Here is a 20,900-nt window from a genome sequence, read left to right as displayed (position 1 = left end):
AACTCAAGAACACATGTTAGACTGGGGAAGGGGAGGGGTCTTGAAAATTGTGATTTTGTGTTACACGTATGTAACTTATTTAATGCTACAATTTTTAATTTCAAATTCAAAATCAATTTTCCCCATAACTTGTAGATATGTACTTCCCAATGATTTCCATACCAGTTATTATTAATAACTTATTAACCACATATAGTGCGATATATGGTGAATAATTAGTTTGAAAACAATTTTGAAATGTATACCTGTTCTTGGGAAAATTGAATTTGAATTAAAAATTAAAAATCGTACATTAAATAAGTTACACACTGTAATTGATTATCGGCCACCAATATTCCTACGTACAAATTATTCATCATAGTCCCGGAATGGCTAGAGATTGGACTGGGCAGCGTATATAGGGATGTCGCATCTTTCCCCAGATTCCCTCCTCTTTCCCGCATAATTTTCCTTACGGCACCAGCCACACCGGCGGACAGGATGGTCGTGATGTTTGCCCCAGTTCGGCGGGAAACCTGTTTCAGATTGGGTATATCCAAGGCGGTGGGATTTTGATACCACACCAAATCGCCGCTCCGCTCGGATACCTGTTCAAAACAGGTTGAATTATTCAAAATGAATTCAGTTTGAAATTCGAAAAATTATTCATTCATTATTCATTTATTCAATATTCTAAAATACATATGTATCTATTTAGCCATTACTCATTTTATATTCAGTTTGACCTAAATTCGCCTTATTATACAAATTTTTCACTACTTGACCCAATCAATAGGGTGAAAAACTAATAAAATTGTTCATTCATTCTTCATGAACATGAGCTAAATAATTATTTCGCTCAAACATTCTAAAAAATATTGACGAATGACTGTTAAACAGGTATTTATTTAGCTTATGAAGAATGGATGAATAATTTTATTAATTTTTGCACCCTATTGGGTATTGTAGTGATAAATCTAATAAGGCGATTTCGAAACAAACTGAATATGTATATGTAAAATGAGTAAAGAATAAATATATGTTTTTGAATATTGAATAAATGAATAATGAATGAATAATTTATCCAATTTTGATTAAATACGTTTTGAATAAATAGATAAATCTACAAGTTCACTCGGGCACCTTGATTGTCAGAGGATTGGAGTCAATCCCTTTCAAAATATGGAATATTGCTTCCGTCGGAGTGACGAATATTAATTCGAAGAAAGTCCAAATGTTCCACGTCCATCGCGAGGGTTTCAGACTTTTAAAATTATGCCGATATTTATTATCTTTCCCGAAATCAGTATTGTCAAAAAAATCGTTCAAAAGTGAAAAAACTGCCAAACCGTCGCCCAGTGTGTGATGCAGTCTCAAAACCAGGGCGGATTTTGTGCCATATTTCCAGTTGGAATAGTTCGGCAAGGAGATCATTTCCCATAACGGGGCGCCTTTTGTGAACGATTTTTCCGGGAGAGAATCCAAATAGAGCTGGACTTTTTCCGGGTCGGATTCTTCATTTATTTTGAGATGTTCGGATACTTGGAAACTTTCAGACTTCTTCCAAAATAAGGTGGACATCCAAGAGTGTAAGGTGCACGATAGTTCGGGATGCTGCATAATAAATGAGATACAGAATTTGATTAAGGTTCGACCTAAATAATTTGTATAATAACTTCTCTATTGTTGGGTAATAGAGAGGTTGACTACATGATTGTAAAAAAAATCATTGTAGTCTACATTTTAACAAACCCAATCACAATCTACGATTGTATGTTCTTAAGGTTGAGCAACAATATTTTACTGGAGAATCGTAACTCTCATTAATTTCTGGCGACAGATTTGAAATTCTTGTATGCTGGGAGAAAGGTCAACAACGTTCCCAAATTTGCCAAATAAGAGACCTGTTGAACAATTTTAGTTTTTATCCAGGAAAGAATATTGCAATCTAATCACTTCAGTCAAAAATTTGAACTTATTTCACCACATGTGGTCATAAATCTCAAAAAAGGTAACCAAAAACAGTGGCGAAAGACAAATGGGGAGCTCCCGACAAAAGCTACTCGTGATTGGACGGAATCAGGTTTATGGACCATTCATAGCAAAAAGTAATTAGCTTCCACCTTTGTCCCTTTCTAACCAAAATATCGCGTACACAAATTCATTGGTTAGTTTATATGTGCATTTGACCAAAGTTGTATTACTTCCGGAACAACCTCTATTATGATGCAAGGTTTTCCGAACCACGCTTTGGATAACGGGGTGAAACAGGCAACGACACGGTGGAATTCGGACAGGAAAAAAGTCTTTCCACCCAGATCAAAATTTGATGCCAATTGTTTGTTTGTTCACAAGCAATTCGTTCAACGTTACACAAATGTAGTTTTTCAAAGAATTATGAACGATTTGGAAGGATATTTTGAAACATTATACCAAGAGTACCAAAAATTTGGAGGGTGGAAGAACTTTTTCTTATTGGAATTTTGGATATACATAATTCCACCAGGGTCAGTTCCTTATTCAACGCCATTATCCAAAATATGGTTCCGAAAACCTCGCATCATCGTAAGTAATTGTGCTAAATTCCAGTTCATCCAATCAAGTTTCTCGAACAATATAAGGCTTCAAGCACAAAAGGTATCTATGAAGGTGGAAAGACTTTTCGCTGATACTGTACATGTACATATTTCCGCATCATAAAATTACTTACAATTTGCACAATAGTTTCCATCCTACGAATTACTTTACTCGTGTCGTGTCTCCCTTTTAAATAGTTTACGACAATAAGGCTACAAGAAGGGTTTCCGTACATATCGTCCCAAGCAAACACACCTCTGCCGACATGGAGGTGAAAGTAATTGGCCTTTGTGCACCAGGCCAGAAATATTATAACTTTGCGGTACAAAATTAAAGGAAATACGATAACGAGCAAAATCAGTGGAAGGACGATAATCAGGATAAAGATTGATGCCAGAAATAACAAAAAGTTTCTGAATTGTGGACTCATTTCGGAAATCAATTAAAAAGTAATTCGAACAAGTATTTAAGTTTTAGAGTCACGGGAAATAAGTAAATCTCGACTAGTTTGTGTCTTTCTTCCGAGATGTTGACTAACTAAATTCATGCAGCGATGCCTTCCTTTTGAGACACATGCAGGGTTTACACGCCGTTTTTACCACGGCAGGTGGAAAAAAGTGGGAAAAATAAAACATGCCGACCCATGTATGTATTTATGTATGTAGTAATGAGAAGGGCCCAACTATGTAACTTCTTTAATAATCGGCAATTTTGGAATCATACCTGTTCACCTTCATTCACGTGACTGATTATGACGGAGAATAATTGTGAATGAAAATGAATTTCCTGTAATTTAAATGAAAATGGGTGAAAAATTCAAGTCATTTCAGATGAGGGACTGTGAATGAAAGGATTTCTCACTTCTTTCAGTTTTTACCCTATGCGTAATACATGGGGCGATGTAAGAAATGAAGTCAGATGAAGTGAAATGAAATGAGTATGCAAGAAAATGGCAGAATGTAAATAAAAATCTTCAGTCAGAAATCGGAATGACTTAACTTTTGAATGCAATTTTGAATGAATGAATCAAGATTTTTGAACAGGTGGTAAAAATTGCCTTTATCCCACTGTCAGCTTGGTGTGCACGAATCGAAACCTTGGACACGGGGAAACCCAATGATCCCATACCTAAATTTACTTTTATTTAGATTCATGCACCGATGACTGCCCATTTGGCCAAAGTGTTTACATGGGCATTACCCCACAATTCAGAGAGTTGGATTGTGGCCTGGCCACTTTAAGCAGCGATGCTTATCTAGGGGTTTCAGTCCCGGGATTTTATTCCCGGGAATTCCCGCGAAACGGGATCCCGAACTCCCGGGATTTGAAGAATTGAAATCCCGGGATTTCGGGATTTTTTAATTTGTCATTCAAGATTGAAAATGCCCTTCTATTTGACTTTTATTAGCGGTTTTACATAATTTGGGGTTATATTATTGGTAAGAGAAAGTTTCGACGAGCATAACCAGTCAAAATTCATTCTGAACTCCAAGATTAAGCTTTATACATCATGTGAAGCCACATTTTTTTATATGTCGTACATAAATATATTCAAATCTTCTAGTTCGCAAGTAAAATTTTAAATATAAACTGGAACTTAAAATTTTCTAATTTCGATGTCAGATTTAACCTTGAAGGAATAAAGAAACCTTACCCTCGGTATAATTATAGAATCTGAAATCAGTTAAACTCATAAAAGCTATGTAGAGGGTGTTCCGGAAGTAATCCAACTTTGGTCAAATGCACATAGAAACTCAACGAATGAATTTTTTAAAGTCTAAAGTAAAGAATTTTGGTCAGAAAGGGACAAAGGTTAAAGCTAATTAAGTTTTGCTTCCAATGGTCCGTACACCCCTTCCGCCAAATTTGGAGACGTTTTTGTTGGGCGCTCACAATTAGTGCTTCGCCACTGTTTTTGGTCACCTTTTTTGAGATTTTTGACCACATGTGTTGAAATAAGTTCAAATTTTTGACTGAAGTTTTTCGATTACAATATTTTTTCTAGGATAGGAACTAAAATTTTTCAATAGGTCTTGTATTTGACAAATTTGGGAACGTTGTTCACCTCTCCCATGTTAATTGCATTTGATCCGTTTTAAGGCGGAGCGTGATACTTTGGCTTATATTTAATTTCCAGTTTTGCATAAATGGTTTTCTTGAAGGTGGGAGAGTTGTACTATGTGCAAATAAAAGCATTTTGATAATCTGAGCAGTAAATCGTCTTGTACAGGACGATCAATTTTGGTTAATTTTAATTACTTCAGGTCAAGGATTTTTTCTGGCCTCCTGCTTGCTACTTTTATTTTACTCTTGACTATATTTATAAGCTTCTAGAACCTTCTAGGATTTGATGTCCAACTTCTAAGCTTTCAAATAATGTATGGTGTTCTGTGAGAACTTCAAGTACTTCAGCGAATGTCGCTCCGACATAACAAATTTCTATCTACACGAAGTTTATTACTTCCGGGGCTGCCACACGAATGTACCGGCCAGATATTTTTTGCGATTAGTCGTTTTTTGCAGCTCATACCTTAGTATAACACAACAAATCGTCACTTTTGGAATTTCTTATTTTTTAAAGTGAACACAGCTCAATTTCTTGGAGCGCGTAACCACTTTTTCGAGGTAGTGGCAGACGATGGTTGCGAGTTGCTTGGTGGTATTTGACCTCATTTTGGAACGGATAGAGATATCGACTTCTGGTTTTCGGATTCTACTAGATAAATGTGTGGACTACAATATTCACCCAATTTCGAATTTGGGGCAAATTGATACCCTTGCATATATGCATTTTACCAAAGTTGCATTACTTCCGGAACACCCTCTAACATGTTAGCAGTGCATAGTTTCGAATTTTAGTCGATCAATTTAAGGCACAATGAAAGGCTGAACGAGGTAGTTCATATATGTGAACTTGAAATTTTTGAATGGCCAAATTTTATGTACAATTGTAGTTTTTGTATAATAGTACCCAAACAATAAACGCGTAAATTTATTCATTTCAGGTTAAAATGCCGGCAAATTGTTGATTAATTATTTACCCATAAGTTTTCTGGAATGAAATTATTTAAATTTTTCTTGCCACCTCTCCAAGACAGAGGGCAAAAAATTATATAGGCTACAACATTACACCGACATTTTACATTTACCATAGCAGGCAAAGCAATATAATCGCTAATTTGTGCTGCTATCATATGCATTTTGAGAAGGCCAGAAAATTCCATACCTTATAATAATAATTACGGATGCACAGATCCCGAAAAAAAACATAAGTATATAGGTCCAGCAGTATTATGAATATGCATATTCTGTCCTTTTTGAAGTCATGTACCCTTTTGTATGCTCAAATTCGACTTTCTGGGCTAATGAGGTACTGTTTGAATTTCGGGAAAAAATCCCGGGATCTTGCACGGCTAAAAACGGGATTCCCGATTCCCGGGATTTAAAAAATCCTCCGGGATTGGAATCCCTATGCTTATCAGTCCATCCGTTGGGTAGTACATATGCTTGCTAGCTTGTAGTTATGCGTGTTTACAAGTGTGAGTATCTATACATAAATACATATTTAATACGTTGTTAGACAAATTTAAGTATAGCACGGAATTTATTTAATGAATTAAAAATAATAAATCATAAACAAATCATGTACATATACAGGGTGGTTTAAATGTCAGGTTACAATGGTAAATTTTTCAATGGGAAAAATTCGCAAATCCCCATTAGTTACCGAAATTTTGCCTCTGAAATTCAATATTTTAAGAACTTCGTCATCAGTGATCCATAAGTTTTGATAAAAATTAATAAAAATCTCAATCCCAAATCCGTAACTATATAATGGAAATTTACGAATTTTTCCCTTTGAAAAATTTTCCATTGTAACCTGACATTTAAACCCCCCTGTACATACATACATACATTGGCACCCTAACCAGATTATACTAATTTTTTGCCATAATATGCAAGAATCCTTTGGCAAAGAAGGTTAAGTATGTATTTACCAGACTAGGCTCATAATTCGGAGCGTATATTTATATAAGGTACGTTGTGTTGAAAAGCATATAGTTTGTGTAATTAATTTTAGACCTTTTGCTAGATATTAGCTGTATGTAAAAAACTATGTACTTCAAAACTGAGTCGATTAGAATATTTATACAGAGGGTGTGCGAAGGTTTGGTGCAAATATTTAACAATTGTTCTCGCTTACAAGACTACCGAGTCCTTTTCACTGCTAAACTTTTGCGCGATATGTTGGCCCATGGTGGTCCTATCGTGGTTGGCCCTTTACTAATTATAATTAGAAACACCTACTTCAAGCAACTTTGTGGGCAAGATGGCATTAATGATTAATGCCATCTTGGTAATTAATGGCAACACATTTGGGTGGAAATAACCCCCACCGGCCAACCACTTGACCGATCATGCCCATCTTCGAACTCATCCTTACTATTTACCCGAAGATGAAGTATGCAAAATTTGTAATCGATAGCTTTTGTTTAAAGAGAGTTATCGTGCCTTCAGATGGACGGACGGACAGACATCTTGACAAATCTATAAGGCCATCTTAAAAGGCCTAAAAAGGCGTTAACAGGGAAAGATTAGATTAAAGCCAATACGCACTGTTTATTTTGAAACTTCTGTAAAATTGGTGTCGAGATAGAAATTTCTGACAATCCAGGCAGCAAACTGCTGCAAATCACATCACCAGTTTCACGTATTCTAATTCCAAAGTCCTACATATACTTGGATATTCGGTTCGAGAACCTGAATAAAACTCCCATCGAACATATTCCTCCAGCTAGAAATCAATCTATTCGACTGAAATTTGACAGAATAATTAGCTGAATCAAAAGAATGTCTTGGGAAAATAAAAATTTCATCAGCTTCAAGCTAATGCGACTTGAGAACCTTATTAAATTGGTGAATCCCACAAAAGTGTTACACTAACCGTGGTTTATAGTTGCAGTTAGTGTTGCCGATACGTTCTAAATGAGTTGAAGACGGTGTGGCCTACAATTCGCCAAGTTGTGGAACATTGAATTTCTGAGCATTTTCGAACTCCCAATAAATTTAGGATTAAATCGTGCAAATTTCAAATAAATACAAAATTTTTAACTATTGCAATTTGAGACCAAACTTTTATGAGCCGTAACTAAGCAACAAATGAGCCCTAAATGACTTGTAGCAAAGTCAGCCCACAAGTTACCAATTTGAAAGTTTTTGTGTTGTAATAATCTATATCATTGCACCCTGAATTTATCTAACAGTCCAAAATGCTTATAATTTCAATTTTGCACAAGATGGTGACTTATTTATTACAGTAAATTTAAGGCAACTCATGTTCAACTCATTTGGAACTCATCGGGAACACTAGTGTGACTTAAGTTGTTTAATTTATTAGTGATGGTTTTAGGATGATCGGTACGAAATATGACTGATACGTGCACTGTTAATATTTGAAAATTATTTAGTATTTTATCAAACACTGTTACTCATCAACTAGATCTTTATTTAGAACTCAATCCCAGCATTTTCATTTACATCATTGTCTATTTACATATCTATGCACGTATCATAGTACGCAATTTCTTTTCTATAATCAGATGCATTTATGTATGTATGTATGAAGAAAATATAATACACGCAATTGTAATTAATTAAGGCCCTTCAGGTAATTAATTACCGTGTAAATATATGTTCGGAAAACGTTCAGGTTTAAGCAAATAATGGTCCCAAAACAACAGTAATTTGTAATTTGTAAGTTTCAACCCTACATATAATTGAAAAGTATTAGTTACTCAAACCTAATACAATATTCACTAATGACTAACAGAAAAATATTAATTTGTTTTGGTTAGAGTTTGAGCTTAGATTTCATCAAGTAAATAATTTTTAAAGACAGATAACGATCTCACAAAATTGTGTGGTATGGATAATCCTGCAAGCCTATTTACATTATTACAATTTTTTTACCAGTTATTGTTTTTTTGGAAAAGTGATAACTCACTAGCTAAATCAGATATCAGCCTGTTTTGGATAGACCCAAGATTCAACAAGTTTCGAGATGAAGTTAACCAGACTCTCAAGGTCCTCACTGTCGGCAAATTCGTTAAGACTCATATGCACATTTCCGCCAAGGAAGGTGGATATTTGGTTTTTAATCTCAATCATCATTAATGAATCCAATCCTAGCTCAGAAAATTTTCGATTGATCCCACTGTTTTGGTCCAATTCAAGAACTGAAGATATAATCCTTTCGACATGGTTACGAATTACGGAAGTACGATCAATTTCGCTATTGCAGGCTTCAACCTCATGCCAAAACATTTCGGAGGTGACGAAGTCAATTTTTTTTAACCCATCCGTTTTTCCTTTCTGGCTGCCCTCTGATTCCAGGATATTTACTAAAAAGTTTTTAATCCAAGGAATTCGTTGTACCAATTTGGGAACATTCATTGCAACTGGACAAAGTTGATTGGACTTTGACTTTAAAGCAACTTCTAAGGCATCCAAAGCTTGCTTCGTGGAGATGGGGTGAAGCCCGGAAATATGTTGTCCCGCAGCTAGCCCAACTTCTCCCCAGTGTCCAAAGTTTATAGAAATTGCTGGAAGACCTAGGGCGTGTCGGTAATGAGAGAGTGAATCTAAGAACGCATTAGCGGCTGCATAATTCCCCTGCCCAGGGGTTCCAATTAGTGAAGTAATCGACGAAAAGAGTACAAAATACTGAAGATTTAAATGTTTAGAAAGTTCGTGGAGATTCCAACCGCCATGGAATTTGGGGTTCAGAACTTTGATTAATGACTCCTTTGTCTGGTTTAGGAACGCGGCATCCGACAGAACACCAGCGCATTGAAATATCCCTCTAAGTGGTGAATGAGGGAATTTCTCCTTCATCCAGGAGAATACATATGCACAGTCAGACAGGTTACTTACGTCCCCACGTTTCCAAATTATATCGCAGCCTACAAATCATTTAACAATGTGGTTGGAGAATTGTTTCATTATAACATTATAATTAGAATTCTAACATTGTAGGAAACTCACCGCGATTTTTCAGATCATTAATTTCGTCCTGTCGTTCCGAGGTTGGAATATTTCGGCTCATCAGGATAATCCGATTTGCACCATTCATCAACATCCAGTTCATCAATTCCCACCCAATGCCGCCGCATCCTCCTGTTATGAGATAGCTACTTCTGTCACTAAATAGTGTGTTTTCCTTGCCTGGCATACTAACAACTACTTTTCCGATATGTTTCGCCTTTTCCAGGAAATGCATTGCATTTATTATTTCGTTTGAATGAAAGTGAATGTAAGGTAAAGGCTTTAGTAATTCCGTTGCAACGTGTTCTAGAGACGACATCAGTGTTGTATTTTCGGCTGACCATTTAAAATCTTCAATCGAGTACTTGATATCCGGTCGAAGAGATAGACACTCTTCTTCTGTCCAAACGTTAATTTTACTCATTTCGATGAATCTAAAAAATAAAGTAAAAACTGTAGACATTTATATATACTTTGTAAGCCAAAAGTACCTTCCACCCTTCCTGATGCAATTTAAAGATGCTTCTTTAAACCCTGGCCCAGTTAAGGAGTTAAGAACGATATCGACTCCAGCTCCACCAGTTGCCAAATTTACGTCAGATTCGAATAGCAGGTTCCTTGAGTTGAACACATGCTTTATCCCAATAATATGTTTCAGGTACGCTCGTTTTCTCGAACTTCCCGCCGTGGCTATGACATTTGCTCCTACTATATTTGCAAATTGTACAGCTGCTAGTCCAACCCCTCCTGAAGCTGCATGAATCAGGATTGTATCGCCTTTTTTCATCTTGGCAACAATGTCCAGGCATAGATAAACAGTTAAGGCAACGGTAGGTAGAGTTGAAGCTTCATCATGAGTTAAAACCTTTGGTAACTTGCAGACCATCTATCACAGTTTAACTGCTTAGCGAGTTTTATCAAAGGATTAAAGTTTGTGACATATTAAAAAATGGTTGCTTACCTTCTCAGAGGTGATAACGTGTGAAGATAGCGCGACGTTTTGGCTATTATATCCAAACACCATGTCCCCAACTTGATAATTATGTACGGAAGTTCCAATTCGGCTAATCACTCCGGAGAAATCGCTTCCAATAATGTCTATGTTTTCAAAGGCTTTTGAAGGCTTTAGAACTGCGAAAATGTCACGAAAGTTTAGCGAATATGCATTCACTTTGACTTCCAGTTCGTTCACTTCCAGTTCCGAAATTGGTGGTATATCTACAAACTTTAGGTCTGAAATCAGATGTGAAGTTGGAAGCCGTAGGCAAAATGTGGGAGTACTTGGCAGATGAAGAAAGTTAGAAGGCTTAAGCTTCGTCAATTTTTGGGTTAGCCGAACTCCTTCTTTGTAGCAAATACTATTTCCGCCACTTTCGGCGGCTGAATTTTCAGAAATTTCGTGAATAATATTTTCAATATTCTCCTTACTTAAAGAATCCAGATCAATTAATTTACATTTTAGGGTAGAATTTTCGGATTTAAATGAACGAAACATTCCTATAAGTAAACCGGCCGTTGGCTGTTCGTCGGATTCCTCAACATTAATCGAGACACATTGTGTCCCCTTGGTTAGGAGCAATAGTTCCGACAAATTCATTGAGGATAACGTGATTGCTTGAAGTAGGTGAAACCACTTTTCAATTATCGACTGATCTAGCACAGTTTTCAATCCCCATGCAAAGATTATTCCGTCCGATATAGGAAAGTTCGATAAAATGTTCATGAATGCCTCCTTTGTGTTCCCATTCGTTTCAATATATTGGGCTGAAATGATTTCCTCCGCTCCAAGTATAATTAGTGTAACAGTTTCGCTGGATACGCTAAGTTGTTGCATTAAATCTTTTGTGAAGGTGTCATGAAATCCGAAAATCAGCCAGTTTCTTGGTTTTGAAAGTGGTTCAGAGACTTGTCCTCCCGTATAATTTTCTCTCCACTCCAGTTCATATACTGGACACTGGCTAATCGGATTGAGACTGGAATGAAGCTTTTCCTCTAGACTGGCCAAGCTTTGGGCAAGAACGTCAATTCCTTCCATTGATGCTAATATCTTGCCAGTTGAGTTGTACAAATGTACTGCTCCTGTCTCATAACATTTTTTGAGGTAGAAATGCAGGGACGAATCGTTTTCTGTATGTTTGTTCATGTTATAAACTGTAAGACGTCGAATGGCGACAGGAAGCATGATGGTACCTTCGATTGTTGCTCTTTTTTTCATGGACATTGCATGAAACTGTAGCATACTATCCAGCACAACAGGATGCAAGATGAATCTGGCATCTGGAAAACTTATACTTATAACCTGAGCAAACTATAGAACTAAATATGTTCGTTATGGATTTACCAAAGTCGGTCTGAACAAGTTTGGCTTTTGCATACTTGTTAAGTTTCTGATCTTCCCATCGGGACGTAATGCTTAGAAAGGATGGTCCAAAATTATATCCTTCTGTGGCGAAGTTTCTATACTGTTCTTCCATTGGGATTGATGAGGGTATTTCATTGTCCTCAAGTAATGGGAAGAGATCCTTCGCACATTTCAAATCCTGCGACCAAGACTCCTTAATCGTTCCTTGGGAATGTTGTAACCACGTGTCCGCATCTACAAGGGTAAAAATTTTAACTATGTTGCCCTCCAATACTGTATGATAAGTTGATTCCTTTTTTGTGACAAAGCTAGGGTTTTTAACACTAAAATTCTCAATCGTGAAGTGGTCCACATTTCTGGTGTCACTGTCTGGGGTCAGGTAACGTGACGCCAAAGTCATTTCTAGGAAGGCTGAGCCTGGCATTATAACGCATTGTCCGATGAGATGATCTCCCACCCATCGGTTTGAATCAACTGTTATTTTATTTTCAAATCTTTTGATATTCATTTCCGAAGCTTGAGGTTGTACCAGCTGTCTCCCTAATAGAGGATGAACGTCCTTCATTGAAGATGGGAAATAATCAGTTTCGTCTGATTTAAATGGAAACCAAAACGACTTCCTCTGGAAGGGATAGAACGGGAGGGACACTTTCTTCGCGTCATGTACTTGGTGAAAATTTGGAAAATCAATTGAAACCCCGCGAACAAACAAGTTTCCGATAGCTTCGAGGAACACCTCCAGCTCGTTGCCACCTCTCCTCATGGATTTGACGCATTGAGGAGCGAATGATAAATTTGAAATAATTAAACCTGAAAGGACCGGATGTGGACCGACTTCGAGGAATATATATTGTCGATCGGAATTATCCTCCTGGATTAGTTTTTCGATTGCTTCCATTGCTTGAATGAATTGGACTGGTTTTCTCAAATTCGAAACCCAATATTCTGGAGTTATGGTTGCCTTGTCGGTACCATCGACACAGGAAACGAATTTACAAGTTGGTGTCACGACGTCTTGTCTCAGGGTCATCAAAGTTTCTTTGAATTTATTGATTATAGAATCCAAAGCTCTCGAGTGAAATGGGTGGGAGGCATCTAAGATGGTAGATCTGACTCTATTGTTTCGACAAAATTCTGCAAAATCTTCAATTGCAGCAGGAGGTCCGGATATGGTAGTTTGTTGTTTCGAATTGCAGGCAGCAATATCAAGCCAAGCTGCGTTTGTTGTAGGCCGCTCCTTTAGAAATTTGCCAATTAGTGCTTGACATGCGTCGCTGTCAGCGCTAGCAGCCAACATTTTTCCACTTGGCAGTGTCTCAATTAGCTTGCACCGTGCTCCTACTATTTTCAATGCATCTTCAAGGGTTATCAGTGATGCGGCAGTGGCTGCAGCAAACTCCCCCAAACTATGGCCAAGTACAATTGATGGATGCACCCCAAGTGATACCCATAATTTAAATAGGGAGTACTCGATTGCAAAAATCGAACACTGAGAGTATAATGATTGCTTGAGACGACCGTTTGTTATCCCTTCTCCATAAAGTGCATCTTTAATGTCTAGTCCATACATTTTGAAAATTATTTGGAAACACAAATCGAATTGTTCCTGTAAATAAGTACAAAAAGTTTAGTAAGCATTATGACGAGTCTCATGGAAAATCTACTTACTTTAAAAACCGGAAATGTGTCATAAAGCTGGCTACCCATTCCTTTATATTGCGTCCCTTGTCCTGGAAATAGGAAGCATATCTTTGGTTCTTTCTGTACAATTCCACTTGACCAATTTTTCGTGTCTAATTTTTGCGCCAGTTCTTCGCTGTTTCTAGCAGTGATTGCAACTCTGTTGGAAAATTTTGCTCGCCCCACGTTAGCCGTGTAGGCGATATCACCTAATCTCATGTCTGTGTTGTACAACAAATGGGTCTTGTAATTGTCAACTAGTTCTGACAAAGCCGCTGCGGATTTCGCAGAAAGTGTTAGAATATTGATCTTCATTCCCGAACCAAATGTATGCTCATTACATATCGATTTAGGAGGTTCTTGTAAAATAATATGTGTGTTAGTCCCAGTAAACCCGAATGAATTTATTCCAGCAACTTTTGGCTTATCAAATCCAGGACACCAAGGCATACTACCAGCTGAAGGTATAATGGCAGGGATAGTTGTCAAATCAATTTCTGGATTTAAGGTTTGAATTGCGATTTGCACAGGAATCAGGCCATGTCTCATGGCCATTGTGATCTTTATGAGTCCTGCAATGCCGCATGCGCTTTCAGTATGGCCAATGTTTGCCTTCCCCGCAGTTATGATCAGTGGATCTGTTCGATCAGAGGTGGAGTAGGCGTTTGATATTGCCTTGATTTCAAGCGGATCCCCCTTAGCGGTTCCAGTCCCGTGTGCCTCAACAACTTGGATTTGTTCTGGCCTCATACCTGCATCACGCAAGGAAATTCGCATTGCCAACGTTTCCATTTCAATGGTTGGTGTCCCCACGCTTTTGGTTTCGCCTTCCTGTGCTGCACCAAACCCCATAATGACGGAATGAATCCTGTCCCCATCTCGCACTGCGTCACTTAGTCTCTTCAAAATAAGGGCAGCAATACCCTCTGCCCTCGCAAATCCGTTAGCAGCGGCATCAAATGTTTTACACCTATATTCCTTTGATAGGATGACGTCATTCTGGAAGGTGGGCTTGATAATAAGGTTTGCAGTGGTGGCGATTGCGAGATTGGACGCCCCACATCTTAGATCTTGTATCGCCTGACCTACCGCAACAAAGGAAGAAGTGCACGCCACCTCAGTTGTAAGGTTGGGACCTCGTGTCTTATAAATGTGTGCCAATCGTGCCGATCCTGATGCAAAGCTGTTTCCCATGTACCATCTGAGCTCACCGGTAGAAAGAGGTGCAAATTTTTGTATTAGCTCGTTATAGTCTTGTGTCCAACACCCTGCATAAATTCCGGTCATACTACCAGCGAGAGACTGCGGGTTGATGCCTGCATCCTCTAATGCTTCCCATGAAACTTCAAGTAGAAATCGTTGTTGTGGATCGGTGAAGTTACATTCGGCTCGACTCATTTCAAAAAAATCGCCGTCAAATTCGTCCACGGGAAAAGGTACAAAGCCGCACTCCATTACACTCTTCCCCATATTACCAACTTGCTCAGAAGTCCAACGTTCATCAGGATGTGGCCGTATTGCACATTTACCGTCAAGATATGTCTTCCAGTATTCGTCCACGCCGTTGGAATCAGGCATTCGACATGACATTCCAATAACGGCGACGGGTTCGGCAGCAGTTCCGGGTTTACAGTAAGGCGTTTGTTTAATTTTACTTCGAAACTCAAACAAGTCCTATCCAAAGAAACACGCTAGCATATTATAGAAAATTAAACATACAATGTATGTAAGTTTTTCACCTTCACTCTATCCGTTGTTTGTTTGCTTGATTCTCCAAGAAAAACAATTTTTGTCGATGGCTCAAGTTCACTGTTAATGTATTAAATTAAAATGATATTGAATCGTTGTTTATAAATTCCTAGGTACACGACATAAAACTCACAATTCTCCTTTTTCATATCAGTGACAAATTGTTTCTTCAAATATACCGCCCTCGAATCATTAACCAACGCATCTTTTAGTTTATGAAAGGTTCGTCCAGATTCCAGCTCTAACAATTATGTTTGTATTTTAGCACATGATTTCTGTACAGACCATAGCAATATAAATTACCATTCTTCAAACAATTAAACAGGTACCCAGAAGCATTTGGGCAAAGGGGCAAGATAAACAATCCCGTTCCAAAAACAATTTTGGCAGGATCGTACGAAAATAGAGAGTCTGCATTTTTAAAAACCTGTGCAAGATTGTAGTTTATATGTATGTATGTATATATTGTAAATTTACCATCTGCATGAATAATTTAGAGAAATGTACATATATTTTTTAAACAGTATAAAAAGCATGCACACATACATTATTTTTATCAAATTACCAATGCTGAAGGGTCAATCAAACAAATCCGGTCAAAGTCCAAAATTGTTGCGCAAGTGAGCATGAGTTGACTCCAAAAATCCACTTTTAAGCCCGGAAATCTTATCAGTTGAACCATATCGTCAAACTGGTTAGCCAAATTGGTCCTAAAATCAGGTTAGAGACACATTAGAATTGTTCGATAAAACTAAATCAGTACTGCATTTGCTGATGGGTTTAGTTAAAATTGTGTGCTATATTCGTACGCTTATAAATTATTTATAAAAAAATCAAAGATCAGGTTAGCCAAAGTAATAAATAATTTCTGAAAATAATGGCTTTCACGAGAAAACGACATTTTAGTTTACGGAAATATAAAAACCTAACACTTACCAAGAGTCGATTCCAATTTCAGAATCGTACAAAATCAAAACCTTTTTAAAGGTTTTAGTTTCCTTGATGGATTTCAGCAAAATTAAGGCTTCTTCCACCTCACCCGTGTTGCGGGCAAATGTTGCGTACGCTTCTTTTTCCATTTTCCGAACAGCTTTAACTCGGTGAATATTTTTGTGAAAAATATGCACGAAAATATTTGGAATGATTGGTTTTGAAGTTTATTTCGAGTGAATTCAAAGTTATATTGCAAGAATGGCCCGACGTACTAATCGGATCCCGTATTTATTCAAAATTCCAAGGTTGAGCCGGTGACTTTTACACTTTTATTTAATACTTGCCAACTTAACCAAGGTCGCGAAAGGTGTGAAGTGTTATTTAAAAATTAAAATTAATTAAAATTTATGAAACTCAACTTGAGTAGAACGATTCATGTTCTTTTTAAATAAAAATGTGGATGAATACATACAATCTTAAAAATATTGTACTTCTTCTGCTAAATGTGCAAGCGCAGTTCGTATTAGGCAAACGATACCAAGTTCCGAGTAAATTTTGTTCTTTATCAAGTTACTCTGAATTTAGTATAGTTTACTTAATACAGAATTTTGAGTGGATTTACTTTTTAAAAGCATTGCAGTATTTTTTGGAGTGTATGAATAGGTCAGGATTTGGTATTTTTATTATTCAAATTTAAGGTACTATGTTTATTATTCAGTTTATATATTATTTTTATGTATTTATGTAACTTGCATTAAGCAAATTATATGCAAGGGTTCCGGATTTATGTTTACTCCCAGGTACGAATGATGCACCAAATCCATGTGCAAATTTGTAAATCACAGAGAAAGATATTTGTTTTCTGGCAAACATTGACGATCTGCATGAAATGATTGTCTTGCATTTTCATGCAATGCATTTTTCATGTGATGGCGCATCCCGTGCAACACTGGGGACTACGTCAACGTGTAATTTGTAAATTTTTAGTCACGGTCTCGTTAATGCTTTAATTTGTATTCTTATTCAACCCTGGAATTTCCAACAACACTGGAAATCGCGAAATATTAATACATACAAAGCAATGTAGAAACCCCAGGCTACATTGCATTTGTTGGTGTTCAAAAAAATTATTCTCATAGTTCGCGTGTAGTAGATTAATATCTATAATGGTGGACGATTATGACCACCCTTTACACAAACATAGTTGGGGTAGCTCCAAGTAAACAGTAAACGCACGGAAAGAAGTAGCCTTCGGTTTGACTTCACTTCGCCCCAATTATGTATGCCCAAGATATTGCGGGGACACTTAATTTTAGTGAGAGAATCACGATTCGAAAACATGTCATTGTAACCACACCCCCTGACCTCTTACCTCTGACCTCTGGTTGTCTGATTTACCGTAAAAGTTGATACGATCCTCCCGATGGGGTCATTATTTCGTTATCCCTCTGACGGACAAACTAGCATATGGACAGACAACCAAAGTTTGCGCATAAAGAAGCTTATACAATAAACCTTACCAAACGACTCAAGAAAAGTTTCCCTTCGAGTCCCCCTTCACCCCAGCCATTACAAGTACAGCGCGGGAATAATTTATTCCACTCTAATGCAATCTAGTGGGTGAATGTCTGCAAAAATTTCATTTTGCCCCGACCACACCCGCGGGGGGGGGGGGGGTGGCCCGGTTAACCCCGAAAGTTGATACTATCCTTCCCCTGGGGTCATATGTATGATGCCGCAAACCGATTTTCCTTCCTCCATTATCCTGCTGAGGACAGACGGACAGACAGACACAGTCTTCGCAAAAAGTAGCTGAAGCAACTTAACCAGTAAATCGGAACATCTGCATAGGTGGTTATCTTATATGGTATGTTGTACATACGTCGTAAAAATGTGAGGTGCTTAATTATTTGCTTAATTAGGCTAATCTGATGTCCCTCTTTGCGTAATTACTGTGAGCCACAAACTGTATGAACCAGACAGGTGGTAAAGCAAAACAGGGTCGGTGGGGAACCACGTGATAAAAACTTGAATATTTGCCATAATGTAGAATATTAAACATTCATTTCGTCTACGTTGGGTGTGTTGTTGTACGTTATGCAAATAAAGTCGTAAAACTCTGAGTTGCTTAATTAGCCTAATCTCGTGTCCATCTTTGCCTTATTACGTAGTTATGACGCACAAAGTTTGTGCATGAAACAGAGGACAAGAAACCACGTGAAAAATTGAAACTTACGTAATTTTGAAAATAAACCATTAGTAAATTTTGTTTCTATACAATTTTTTAAATTATGGCTAGGTTTCCAAATTTTGTGGTTATCCACACACCCTTTTTGCAATTTTTTATGTACTTATGTATTTTTAATTTTATGATTTTTAATTCGTTTATTGTGGCCAGTTTGTCTAACAATTGGGACACCTATGTATGTATCAAATTTGTGCTCACATTTATGTACGTATCTGTCAATAGTTAACAACATTTATGAACGGCCCCTCATTTATTAAAACAAAAGTGTATTCGACTAGCATGCACTTGTTAATGATTTTTAATTCGCTCATCTCGATAAGTTCACCGAACAATGTAAGTATGTAAATATGTTCGCATTTCCATTTATTTAAACATTGCATTCAATGTGTAACCGATAACAATCAAACATCACACCACCCAAAAAGGATGTACCTGAAACGTATTTATACACAATTGCCTAAAGTTGGCAAGCGTAACTATTTATGTATGTACATAAGTAAGAATCAGCAACAAAGTTTACGCCAGGTTTTGCCGTCCGTCTTCTTAATGAGGGAACGTTCATAAATTATGTCACGTAACAAATTCCGATTGTTCAGATACACCCTCATAAAGCATGTGGCCCAAATCGACCTTATCACGCTAAAATTCTACTCGCCATCTCATCTTAGCCGTGACATAATTTATGGACGTCCCCTCAGTAAATATTATGCAATTGTGTACGACCGGTTTTGCAGTCATAATTTTCCGTCGCAGTAAATAATCGTACTCTTATTTATTTAGTATCTACAGTTGTGTTTCTGGAGAAGATTTGGAAGGGTAAACATTCCTTTACAGACGCAACAAGAGTACGATTTTTCGCCATGTTCGCGCAGGTGGTGGTCGATCCGGAGGAGGGTGTTGCGGAAAACGCCCGGGCAAAATTGGCAAACGCACTCTGAATTTGCAGTCTGCAAAAATTTAAAAAAAAATTGTACGCACTAACGACACTAATTTTAATTTAAATCTAATGTCTTTTACAACTTTCTTTGAAAAATGGAGTCAAACTGAGCATGCTCCCGACAACGTATTACAATTATTTAGCATCGAAACTCAACAAAAAAACTTGCGCACAAGAAAATCTGTATAACTAGACGATTTCTGAAGTATGACGTCGCAAATTTCGAAGATCAGCTATTGTTTTGCACATATTTTGGCCTTGTTTTCACAAATTTCTATAATTTCTCTCGTTGGTGCTGAATTTACGAACCAATTTTTCGTAATCAGAACATGTCCATTTACGGGTAGAAAACAATATTCCCGCCAGAGTTAAAACTCTTGCTGGAAAACCGTATTGAAAATTTTACTCTAGTTCCCAATATTGCGAAATCTTCCAAAACTTCGCAATTTTCATATTTTGCTGTACTAAATTTACGAACCTTGACGTGAGGCTGGTCAGTAAATCGCATCTCAGATATACAATTATACAAATTTGCTTACTATTTTAGGGGATTCGCAACTCTCCAAATGGGTCACCCAAACAGCTTCCGAGTCAATCTTGGTCTCACATTCATACGGACAGGACGTCTTGTCCGAAAAATGGACCAATTCCACGTGCTCAGGCATGCTTGCCTTCCTGACGAAAGTCTTGGAGCACATGTCACAAGGAAATCGTGTCATTTGCAAACGCGGTCTGGGCGGCATTGGGGCATTGTGAAATTCCTTCATATCGCTTTTAAGCGATATCGATTTTAAGCGATTTGAAAATTCAAAGCATCCTCGCGACTAAACACGCTCAGACATAAGGTGCAATTCCTCTTAATCCCGCCATTTCGGCTATGAATGTGGTCGATTAAGGCGGCCAAAGTCGTGAAACGCTCATCGCATTCCAGACAACAAGCAGCTTTCGGATTTTGAGCTTCACATCTGTAAAAATAGAGATTTTGAGGTTTATATCTGCATACAGAATTAAGATTTTTTGTAAAAACACTAAAACAGTAGGGGAGGATTTGATAAGACACGGTATGTGCGCATCACAATTAGCCTTGAAGATCGCGAAATATAGATTTTCACTCACCGCTCTCCCGCCTTTTGGAAGCTATGAAAAATTCTTTGATATACATATATAGTGTGCTCAATAATTTCGAGAATTTTTTCCCGCGTTCATATTACGATAACCAGTTACTTAAGATAAAATTAAGTTGGATTCAAACTAGAAGGTACATAAGTTTATGGCTAACAAATACTATATATGAGAAATTTTTGGCAGGTTGTGTAGTTTTCGCGATATCGGCATAGACAACCTGACGTGGCACAAAAATTTTCACCTTTACTACCTGGTTTTCAATATTT

The 20,900-nt window shown here is 37.4% G+C and overlaps 2 protein-coding genes across 2 annotated transcripts; both read right to left on the bottom strand.

Moving 5' to 3' along the window:
- Window positions 1-8,041: 8,041 nt before the first annotated feature.
- Window positions 8,042-15,531, bottom strand: LOC110860977 (phthiocerol synthesis polyketide synthase type I PpsC). The gene is made up of 8 exons (XM_035860738.1): window positions 15,525-15,531; window positions 15,382-15,451; window positions 13,631-15,316; window positions 11,942-13,568; window positions 10,562-11,877; window positions 10,092-10,486; window positions 9,601-10,034; window positions 8,042-9,518 (listed from the first exon to the last, which is right to left on the bottom strand). The coding sequence occupies exons 3-8, from the start codon at window positions 15,230-15,232 to the stop codon at window positions 8,569-8,571; spliced, it is 6,324 nt and encodes a 2,107-aa protein (XP_035716631.1). The 5' UTR covers window positions 15,233-15,316; window positions 15,382-15,451; window positions 15,525-15,531; the 3' UTR covers window positions 8,042-8,568.
- Window positions 15,384-16,871, bottom strand: LOC118439464. Its single transcript, XM_035860786.1, has 5 exons — window positions 16,328-16,871; window positions 15,957-16,101; window positions 15,695-15,818; window positions 15,525-15,632; window positions 15,384-15,451 (listed from the first exon to the last, which is right to left on the bottom strand). Exons 1-5 carry the CDS (start codon window positions 16,468-16,470, stop codon window positions 15,384-15,386), a joined length of 588 nt encoding a protein of 195 aa, XP_035716679.1. The 5' UTR covers window positions 16,471-16,871.
- Between the last annotated feature and the right edge of the window lie 4,029 nt (window positions 16,872-20,900).

This window comes from Folsomia candida, unplaced genomic scaffold, assembly GCF_002217175.1.
Source record: "Folsomia candida strain VU population unplaced genomic scaffold, ASM221717v1 Fcan01_Sc036, whole genome shotgun sequence".
NCBI classification, from domain to species: domain Eukaryota; kingdom Metazoa; phylum Arthropoda; class Collembola; order Entomobryomorpha; family Isotomidae; genus Folsomia; species Folsomia candida.
The sequence above is the reverse complement of the archived record's forward strand: the minus strand, read 5'-3'. Positions and strand labels throughout refer to the sequence as shown.

Coding starts and splice junctions, on each gene's coding strand:
- LOC110860977 (XM_035860738.1), bottom strand. CDS start 15,232: ATGTCATGTCGAATGCCTGATTCCAACGGCGTGGACGAATACTGGAAG. Junction 10,487..10,561: donor ACGTTATCACCTCTGAGAAG/GTAAGCAACCAT, acceptor AAACTGTGATAG/ATGGTCTGCAAGTTACCAAA. Junction 9,519..9,600: donor TAATGATCTGAAAAATCGCG/GTGAGTTTCCTA, acceptor AATGATTTGTAG/GCTGCGATATAATTTGGAAA.
- LOC118439464 (XM_035860786.1), bottom strand. CDS start 16,470: ATGGAAAAAGAAGCGTACGCAACATTTGCCCGCAACACGGGTGAGGTG. Junction 16,102..16,327: donor GAAATTGGAATCGACTCTTG/GTAAGTGTTAGG, acceptor ACCTGATTTTAG/GACCAATTTGGCTAACCAGT. Junction 15,819..15,956: donor TGATTGACCCTTCAGCATTG/GTAATTTGATAA, acceptor AATCTTGCACAG/GTTTTTAAAAATGCAGACTC.